This window comes from Apaloderma vittatum, unplaced genomic scaffold (assembly GCF_000703405.1).
Source record: "Apaloderma vittatum isolate BGI_N311 unplaced genomic scaffold, ASM70340v1 scaffold2148, whole genome shotgun sequence".
Taxonomy (NCBI): Eukaryota; Metazoa; Chordata; class Aves; order Trogoniformes; family Trogonidae; genus Apaloderma; species Apaloderma vittatum.
In genome coordinates this window covers 1-10795 of record NW_009731032.1, presented here as the reverse complement: position 1 = coordinate 10795, position 10795 = coordinate 1, and the positions used below count along the sequence as shown (strand labels likewise).

Below are 10795 nucleotides of genomic sequence, written 5' to 3'. Positions count from 1 at the left end.
CTGAGTGTGCTCGGGTTATGGCTGTTCATTTGGTAAAGGTATGAACGAAACAGTAGTAGCTATGAACTGAAGCCACAGTAAAGCTTTACTGAAGCCACAGTAAAGGAAAACAACAGGATTTTCTGTAGAAGTGCCAGAAGTTTGAACTAGAAAATATGTTGATCTTGCTCAATGCACTAAGACATTTTCTTAAGATTTATGCAGCTATTTATTTTGCCATGCTGTAGTATGGCTTTCCTTTCTAGGATGTCCCAGGACCTGTTACTCACCATAAAGGGCCACATGCACCTGCCAGCTCTTCTTGATATGGGGGATGCTACAGGAAAAGATTGTAAGATGTTTTGGACTATAACATGCTCTGCCTCTCTTTCTTTGAACCCCCATGTAGGAGTCGCTGTTCTTCATTGACCAAGGTGTTTGAAGTATGTCCTTGCTAAGAAAATGTAATGATGTAACGTCTTGTGTGAACCATTACAATGAAGGTCATTCAGCAGGTTGAGCTAGACCATCCTGAGGTGGCACAGATAACAGCTGAGGTCCCATACTCTCCTGTTCAGTATAGGATACAAGCTGTGCTCATGGAATATGTGGGATGCTAATACTCCAAGTGTTTCTTGTGCTGTATGCTATCCTGGTCTGCCAACAGTTGCTGAGTTTGGTGTTCTTACGGCTTTGGGTAGTGTTACTGCCCATATTTGATACTTGCTGATTTTGCCAGTCCATGCAAAATCAGTTTTTAGGCAACATGACTGCCAGTAATTGTGATGGAGCATTACTCTTTCTCATGCTATCAACTGTGGATAGCTGTAGATCATTTGTGTTTTGTAAATTCTGTAAATAAGCTTCTAGTTGTCATGGTAATAAAGTATGTATCAGAGCTTTTTAACCGAGTTGCTTGTCAATTTGGATATTATCTTCTCCTTTTTCCATTGCCTTTGTTTGGTATGTTCTGTATTTTTTTGGTTTTTTAGAAAGAATCTGTTACTATATGCAAGATGTCTTTTTTCATTCCTATAAAACAGATGCAATTCTACGTCATTGATCACATTGTTTCTGACATAGCAACAAGAGGTCAGTTTTGTTGGGGGAAAAAACAAATGTATTTTTCAGGGAAGCTGTACTGGGTGCACACAGGGAATGCAGAAAGAGAAATTCATAATGTCATGGTTCATTGCAGCTAACTATGTCTGTGTCTAAGAATTTTTCAAGAGTACGCCTGAGGAGTATTCTTCAATAAACAGTATTGATGTTTGTTTTGAAAAGGAACTTTAAAACTGACCATATCTGTATCTCTGAAAAGCTCTGTTTGAAAAACACTCGCTGTGCAGGTAAGTGTTATAATCTATTAGACATTACTTGTTCTTTGTAATGCAGGATTACAGCTGGACAGACATCCGATGTCCCTTTGAAAAGCGCAGGGATGCAGCTTGTGTCTTCTGGGACAACGTAGTTTATATTTTGGGTGGTTCCCAGCTCTTCCCTATAAAGCGAATGGACTGCTACAATGTGGTGAAGGATAGCTGGTATTCCAAGCTAGGACCTCCAACACCTCGAGATAGCCTTGCAGCCTGTGCTGCTGAGGGCAAAATTTATACATCTGGTGGTTCAGAAGTGGGTAAGATACTAAAAATCTTTAAACAAACAAACAACAAAAAAAAGCGCACAAAGATAGATACCTGGAAGTTTTTCTGGTTTTTGCATGACTGTTGAAAAGAAACTGCACGTTGCCATGTTAGCCTAATGACTTTGTTTTCCTGTATTCAGGATTTTATCCTCCCCACAATCGAAATATCTTTTTCTGTTGTAGTTTTAAGATGGTTTCACTGATTGAAATGATGAGTATTTATGTAGAGTATAAAGCACACAGCATCTTTTAGGAGTTAACGAGGGACAAAGCAATTTATTTTGAGAGTCCCACTTTGCTCTTAGCTTACTTCTGTAAATCCACAGAACTTGGCGTGGTTTAAAATTTTTGGCAATGTATGGCCCAAATAGTTGCATTTTTACAATGACATTCCTTACATATAACATATGCTAGGCCTAGTGAGTCTTTTTAAGAAAAATACTTTTCTAACTATTACTTCTGGTTGGAAAATAACAGTGAGCCCTATAGAGGAATTCATCCACTCTTTCTCTGAAATGACAGATTCTGTTAGATTCTGTTAGTTTGTTACTCGTGTCATTCAGTTGGTCTGCTTCAGTAAATGGAGAAATACTACTTCGTTTAGATGTTATTACTCAACATAGTAACAAAAAAATAAAGGCCATTGGTTTTTTTGCTCTCCCCAAGAAACCCAGTGAGTGACTTAAGCTATGTATTATAGCAACATTTTAAAATTTATTTTTCTAAACCTGATACATTGTCAGCAACCCAAAAGTTATAATGTAGGTATGCTAGATCCATTAAAATATTGTAGCTTTATAACGTGATGTGTTCTGGGGAAAAAAAAAGAAAAATAACCCGAAAAACCAAACACTAGAGCCAGGGAGAAAGTTTCTAGTAGCTCCTTTGGAGTTGTGCGTTGCTGCAGAGGGAGCTGAGCCCAGGAGCAAAGCTCACACCCGGTGCTTAACACTGATGAGTCCCTTCCCGGCAAGTCGTGACATTCGCGTCCCCTTCTCGGAAGCGGTCTCATGTCGCAGCAGCTCGGACGGTTCCTCGCCGCCACCTGCTGTGGCGAATGGGAAATAGCACCTTCCCGGGCCTGGCCATGGAACCGCCCTGGTTCCCCACTGGCAGTTCCTGAGGGAGCACCACACAGACTGGGGTTGCCCGGCTTATTTTCGAATACTGTGGAGTTCGTTAATGCAACCGGAATGGAAAGTTTCCTTTGGGGTCTTCCTTTTCAAGCTACCCTCGCCTTAGGGCACAGTCTCACTTTGCATTACATATATATTATTCAAGATGCAATAGTAAGAGCTGAAAGTTAGTAACCGAGTTTATTTTGCCTGTAATTTTTTTCTTTTTTGGAATCCAGTGAACACTGCTTGTTTTAAACAGGTCTGTCTATCCCGAATCTCTTTATTTGCTAATTTGGAGCAAGCAGTTATGTGAAACCATCCACTGGAGAAATACTAGAGAAATCTAGACATGGCATGGGTTTTGCATTGATTGAAGAGTTTGGAAAAGAATTTACTGGGCCAGTCCATTACAGAAAAGAGGGCTCGTTTCCCCTCTTGGTATTGATGGAGCACTCTTTTAGTTGCAGTAGCTAGCAAGGTTTGGAAGCTAGGTATGACACTAAACTCTTGCACTGAATTTAGGCGCAGGAAATATATTTAATGTTATACCGACAGCCTTCTGAAAACAGCAGCTTTTCCCTTTTTTCAAAAAGACGTTCAAGACAGTTCCGCTCTGTTTCCCGTGGATGAGAATTTCCACAGCTTCAAGGCTGTGAGGAGGTGTATTAAAGTCAAGGACAAAATACGTCCCACTCTTTACAGTTCTTGGTGCTGTTGGGAGTTCCATGGTAGGAGCAGACAAATGCGCAGTTTGTAGAAGTCTGCTCCTGTGTTCTGGGCCTGGAAATGTAGCACGGTTTTGAGGGTTCCAGTCCCCAGGTGGCAGTGAGTGCTGCTAGTGCCACACCCCTGACCTGCAGAAGTAGAAAGCCAAGGGACAGGAGGCACCTGTCACTGTTCTAGGTGAATCCAGCTCTTGGAAACCAAGGGGAGGAGGATCCTGGTTCTTTTCTGAGAAAGGTATCTCCAGCCTTCTCTGCTCTGCCCATGGTTCAGCCTGTAGCCACCTGAGCATGAGTCCTGGAGCGCCGATCTGTTTTCATTAGAAAAACTTCTGATTTCAGGAATGGTTTTATTGGCCCTTGGGGGAGGAGTACATAGACCTAGCACTTCCAGACAATAAGCACCTGTCATTCGGCAGGAAGAAAGTCAAATGGTGATGGGATGCTGCCTTGTGGTTGCTAGTAATTCAGGAGTGTGTTGTGGTATAAGCTTTCTAATTCCAAAGGCAACAACTATTTTGGGAATTGCACAAGTTACACTGCTTAGAGACAAAAGACTTGTGAAGCTGTACCAAGTTTACAAAGCTGGTCATCTTCACATCTGAAAGTTCATTATATTTCCAGGAAGCATGAGATGATGACAATATGACTGATAACTTTAAACAGAGATGTGTATATTTCTCCTAACTAAAAAAAAATAAAATATATATATCCACATTTGGGGTTGGTTTTAAAGGCAGATAGTACTTTTAGAAACTTAACTTGCATAGTTTGGTATGAACGAGTCAGAAGAATGACTCTTCTAAATAATTCCAAATTTCAGGTTGCTTAGTTCTGCTTTTGGAGGTGGGGAAGCAGCTTTCCCTTTTCAACTCCCAATTAAGGCATCATTTTGATAAATGCTGTTAAGACTCTTCTCTTGAAAGACAACCATAAAAATTAATGCCACTTTGGTGGGTTTCTATTTCTTTAAGGAAATTCTGCACTGTATTTATTTGAATGCTATGACACAAGAACAGAAAGCTGGCACACAAAGCCCAGCATGCTGACTCAGCGATGCAGCCACGGCATGGTAGAGGCGAACGGTCTCATTTATGTATGCGGAGGAAGCTTGGGAAACAATGTTTCTGGAAGAGTCCTAAGTTCCTGTGAAGTTTATGATCCAGCCACTGAAACGTAAGTATTGGATCAGTTCTGATTCTTCTGAGTCACCTGTGGCTTCTTAAAACCAAAGAGTAAATTTTTTTTCCCTGTGTTGTTTGGTTTTCTTTTTCCCAGGTGGACAGAATTGTGCCCAATGATTGAAGCCAGGAAGAATCATGGTCTGGTGTTTGTAAAGGACAAAATTTTTGCTGTGGGTGGACAAAATGGCTTAGGTACTTCAATTCTATTTATTCTTTAGCTGGTCACACATGCTTTCATTAGGGCCTTTTTTTCTCCTCTACTCTCTTTAGCTGAAAAACTTTCAAGCGGTACCATGAAACATTTGTTGCTTTCACATCATTGTTGCCTTCCTACTTTCACCTCTTTGGCTCACTGTACCTTATTTACAAATTATTATTTTTAGTTATACATTATATATTTTGAGAGATTTTGGCATTCTTGCAACACCCGTAAAGGTGTAGCTACTATTTTAGCAACTTCAGTCTAAAGACTTAGAGCTATTAAATTAACCGTACCTCTTCTGAATTAATGATACTAATGTGTTTGTTTTACCAAGATGCTATTAAGCAGAGCTCAGAAATCTGGAGGAGGAGGAGGCACTAGAGTCAGGTGAAGAGAACATTTCCTCTTGATCAACCCCCCTCCGTTAATGGCTTATAAATTACCAAACCTCCTATTTAAGAGGAGGGTAAAAGTTTAGTCCACAATATATAGAACTAAATGTATTGGTTCTTTAATGCTTAAAGATAACATTTCAGTTCTTGCTGTGGACCCCGTGGTACTACGTGAAACTTCGCTGTAGCCCTGTTTCCTTCCAGAGGAGCACAGCACCCTGGCTTGCTGAAGCATCCTGAGCCAACTGAACGTTTGGGCCGAGAGGCCGTGGGCAGGCGCTCGGCAGCCTTAATGGAAACCGCGGTGCCTCAGCCCGTGTGCTCAGGGCATGGGTGCCAAAATCCTGCCAGTGTCACGTTACAGTACCGGGGTGCTTATAGGGATTGTTCTGGGATTGTTTTGTGGGTGAAAGAAGGCATCTGGGTTTGGTTATTGTTGCAGATGACCCAGTGCAGGCTTCTTGTAACTGTCAAACCAAATGCTGATACGCTGGCCTAGAGTTCCATTTAATTCCCATGAAGTGTGATTTTCCAAAGGGAGTCTCCAGAGCGGTACTGAGGTGCACAAATTAAGCCACGTACATCTGTCGGGGCTCACTTCGATTGCTGGATTGTTTAGGCCAGTTAATCCTCAGATTTTGACAGAGGAACATACCAAGATCTGTTATGCCACTATAGTTACAGAAAACCTCCATCTCTACAGAAGCTGTTAAACTCACTTTTATAATAAGTTAGTATTTAACAACAGCCAAATGTTTGTGGTTTGTCAGGCTAATTCCATAATTCACTCATATTTCATGCTGTACGCTTTCCTGCATTTCATTTGCAAAGCCCCAAGGGTTCTAAAACCCAATTGTATTGGAAAGTTACAAGTTTTTGGTGTGTCTTTTTTTAAAACACAACACAACTATCTGTAATCTAGAGGACTACTTGTATTAAAGCAGCATTCTAGCATGGCAAGAGTGTATTTTGGGGTAAAGGTACAGAATTAAGTCCTGCTGATAACCTTGCGGTATTTTTTAGATGGCTCTGGATGGTTCTGTCTTATATTTACAGTGGTAATTGTTTCAAAGTCACCTGTGCTTTTTTGCTAATGTTCATCCTCTAAAAGGACTAATTTAACAAAATAAGGAACATTCTAAGTAACAGCTAAGGCTAGGCTACCTCACACAAATGCCAAAACTGTCTTTACTATTTAAGTGTTCTTTTCAGAGGAAGCTGAAGGTGTAGCTGGTTTTAGGAATGTCAGTCTAAAGATATAAAGCCAGTCAGCTAGTTGAAAGTGGTAAAAAAGTGAGAACTATTTTGACTGCCCTAGTTTAGAAATATGACTTGCTGTCATAGGCAGGTCATTCACGATCTGTCTCCTTATCTTTAAAACTGGAATAATAATAATAACTTATTTCCCAGGAGAATTGAATTTTATCGTAGAATTATTTGGGTTGGAAGAGACCTCAAAGATCATCTAGTTCCCCCCCCCTGCCATGGCAGAGGCCCCTCCCACTAGGTCAGGTTGCTCAGTGCCCCATCCAGCCTGGCCTTGAACACCTCCAGGGATGGAGCATCCACAGCCTCCCTGGGCAGCCTGATCCTGTGCCTCACCACCCGCAGGGGAAAGAACTTCTTCCTTAGATCCAGTCTAAACCTATGCTCTTCCAGCTTCCACTCACTACCCCTCATCCTTTCACTACAGGCCCTTGTAAAAAGTCCCTCCCCAGCCTCCTTGTAGACCCCCTTTAGGTCCTGGCAGGCCGCTATAAGGTGTCCCCAGAGCTTTCTCTTTTCTGGGCTGAACAAGCCCAAGTCTCTCAGCCTGTCCTCGCAGGAGAGGTGCTCCAGCCCTCTGACCATCTTGGCAGCCCTCCTCACTCCAACAGCTCCATGTCTGTCTTGTGCTGTGAATTTTAATTGCAGTGTTTCTGAGGTGGTTTTCAGAATGGATAATTCTCAGCTATGAGGTTTATTAATCACTGTTTACGGTAATTTGAATATTTGACTTCAGAATAATACTACTTTAAAATATAGCTTATATTTAATTGGCTGCTAAAACCATTCCAGCATGATTGATTTCTAATGCAAAAAGATCAGTAGAGGCATTTTGCTATGCAAATTTAGTGTATTCACTGGATGCTCATTTTAGAAGTGTGTACTATTGGAGCAGTGAGTTAAAGTATTATTTTGCTGTTCATATTCTGTTGCCTGACAGACGCACACAAGTCTATGGGGCTGGCATTGGTGAGGGCACTTTGAGTATCGTGTCCAGTTTTGGGCACCTCACTGTAAGAGAGATATTGAGGTGCTGGAGCGAGTGCAGAGGAGGGCAGCAAAGCTGGTGAAGGGTCTGGAGAATAAATCTTATGAAGAACGATTGAAGGAGCTGGGGCTGTTTAGTTTGAAGAAGAGAAGGCTAAAGGGAGACCTCATCACTCTCTACAACTACCTGAAAGGACATCGTAGGGAGGTTGGTGCTGGTCTCTTCTCACAGGTAATTAGCAATAGAACAAGAGGGAATGGCTTCAAACTGCAACAGGGTAGGTTCAGACTGGACATTAGAAAATTCTTCACAGAAAGCCTAGTCAGACATTGGAATAAACTGCTTGAGGAGGTGGTTGAGTCACAATCCCTGGATGTGTTTAAAGGTCGTTTAGATGTGGTGTTGGGGGATATGGTTTAGGGGTGAGCAGCTTTGCAGAGTAGCGTTAACAGTTGGACTCGATGAGATCAAGGGTCTTTTCCAACCTGAATGATTCTGTGATGATTCTTAAAGTAATATAGTGGGGCAAAGTTTATCTCTGGGGTGAAGCATTTAAATCTCTTAACATTTATGTAAAGGTTTCTTTACCTCTCCTATCTAATAATTCAAGTCAGGAGGTGAAAGATCTGTGACTTGTATTAGAATTGTTAAATAGGAATAACAGGATGTTTGTAGATATTGTAGTGTAGTTACCAGCCTATTTCCTGAAGAAGCAAATCTCAGTCACAAAATCGACTCTTCTAAGAACTTCTGCTTCCCTTGGCCCTTTTCAAAGAGACTTAGCCTCTTAAACATCAATGATTGTAATAACATCATGGAAACATCGCCTCTCAGTAAATGACCAATTTAGGTCAAGGTGCGAGTGATCCCTCTAGAATAAAATGCCTGCAAGAGAGGCAAATTACAGGTGGATTCCTCAGTTTCAGTCACTGGCCACAAATCCTTAAGAAATTGAGTAGTTAGCCTTCCTGTTCATGAAGTAACATCTTACAATCTCTAGAAAGTTTATAATGTGAAATTTGTTACAACATAACTCTGTCTCCTTTTTACTTTTCTTTTTGTAAAAGGGGAAACCACTAGTTTAGAAACCTTTCTCCATTTCCCCCTTTTTTTTTTTAGCTCTGTGACTTAGGTTTTAATTGAAACCTTGAAAATAAAGACGAATTTTAAAACACCATTTGTATGCTCTGCTTCAGTCCATGTGGTATAATGTAATGAGCAGTCATCTATCTCATTGTTTTGCAGGTGGCCTTGATAATGTAGAATACTATGATATCAAGATGAATGAATGGAAGATGGTGTCTCCAATGCCATGGAAAGGTGTAACAGTGAAGTGTGCTGCTGTGGGATCTATAGTTTATGTCCTGGCTGGCTTCCAGGGAGTTGGTCGATTAGGGCACATTCTTGAATATAATACCGAGACAGACAAGTGGACAGCCAACTCCAAAGTCCGTGCTTTCCCAGTGACAAGTTGTTTAATCTGTGTTGTAGACACTTGTGGGGCAAATGAAGAAACTTTAGAGACCTGAAGACCTGATGCTGAGACATTCTTCAAGGACTTGGGGAAAGATGGCTATTGGTGCTTTGCTTCCATGTTTTACTGAGTCTCGTTAAGCTGAGTAATAGGAAACACTGAGATGCAGTCGTTCAATTTGTATATACAGCATAGTGCATAACATGGATTTTGTCATGCCCATTTTCTTGTCTGTTTTAAGAGATGGGGATGTGTTTTGAGAATCCACTTACCTAGCTGAGATCACATGCTATCTTCCTTTACAAGAACTTTTTGTGTGGCCTTGTCAGAAATAGACCCAGTCCAGTTATTTAGAAGAACTCAAAGCATTTGAGGAAGATGAGGTTTCTGGTTAAATGACACTTGGCCAAGCTCAGTTGCAGATGTTCTTCATTTACTGAAGGTGAGACAATGTGGCGTGGGTCATGAGAAATGTGAGTGAAAAAATCCTCTCATGTATACCTACCTGCAGAAAACTTACTAGGCTGCAGTGAAGATTTTTCCTCAGGAAAGACCAAGGACAGCACTATAATCAAGTTTCCTGTGATGAAGGGGGACAGGTTATACAGTGCTCTAGGTCATGATAGCTGCCCTCTTCTGGTCATCCTTTGCATGACTGTGCATCACTTTTGAAAGTTGGACAGGCTGCACATAGAGATTAGAGATTGGCTAATGACATCCTTGGCATTTTGGGGAGCTTCCAGAGAGACCTTTTTTAAATAAAATTAAGGTAGGGGGACGGTGGGGGAAGTCTACAATAATCGTGCACTATAATTAGCAAGTTGGAGACTTGGGTTTCATTTTCAGTAGATCTTCCCAGGGATTCATTTTCAGTGGATCTTCCCAGGCATCAGCCTGTACATACTGCAGATGCCAAACCATTAGCCAAGATGGGAATAGGAGTGGGGAAAGCAAAGTCAATACAACAAATGTATTGATTTTTTTCTTGAAAATGACTGTTTTTAAAACGGCATGAACCAAGTCATTAAAGATACTTTATAGAAGTCTTCTGAAGTTGCCCATGGTTATTAATTTCTGCTTTGTAAGCATATTGTCCTGCAAATATCTCCAGCCACCAGGATGGAAGAGTTTTTCTAGTGTAGAAGTTCAGCCTGTCAAGCTATTGGTGTCAATACTGTGTACATCTTCCAACCTCTGGCAAACTATATGAATGGTTTATTTATGCATGTCTGCCCAGCTCCCATGCTAGTTATTACTGTCTTCCTCCCAATTTTGTCACCCCTCTTCTAACTTGCTAACTTTTCCAGATCTGTTTCTATGAGGCTATCGAGTTAACTTAAAAAGTTGGTGCTTGCCTACCTGTACCTTGTGCATTGCTGCTGGTGTGGATTTTTAGCCTGTTTTATATCTGAAGATCATCCGGGTTCTCCGAAGTAGTATAAATTTGGGGTTTCAAAGTTATTGCTGCTTCGTAGACTTCCTCGGGGTTTTCCTCCTCACCCTCACAACTCCACGTACACAGAAAGTAACAGGTGCGCTCAGGGGCTCAGCAGTGGGTCCTGGGGCTCTTATTTCATTCAGTAGCAAGGCAAGTTTTACTTAAAAACTTTTGTCTGGCCTTTCCTTTCTTCTGAGCCATGAAACAAGCACGTCACTGGCGTCTACGTCACTGGCGTCTGCTTCTAAAGCTGTGACGCACCTTTTTCTTTGCAACGGCCTTAATAATTCTTTTTAAGCTGCTGAAAAGCTTGTAAGCACGAAGAACTTGCGAGGAGGAACTTGCCCACGAACACAGGCGCGGGGCCCATCTTCTCCCAGCGCCTTC

At 41.5% G+C, this 10795-nt stretch overlaps 1 protein-coding gene across 1 annotated transcript in view; it reads left to right on the top strand.

The window, feature by feature from the left end:
* Positions 1 to 9155, top strand: part of KLHL7 (kelch-like family member 7) — a 22065-nt gene extending 12910 nt beyond the window's left edge. Inside the window, exons 7-10 of the mRNA XM_009875008.1 lie at positions 1375 to 1615; positions 4439 to 4640; positions 4743 to 4840; positions 8742 to 9155. Coding sequence (XP_009873310.1) covers positions 1375 to 1615; positions 4439 to 4640; positions 4743 to 4840; positions 8742 to 9025 — 825 coding nt within the window. The 3' untranslated portion in view covers positions 9026 to 9155. The remainder of the gene's footprint in view (positions 1 to 1374; positions 1616 to 4438; positions 4641 to 4742; positions 4841 to 8741) is intronic.
* The last annotated feature ends 1640 nt before the right edge of the window (positions 9156 to 10795 follow it).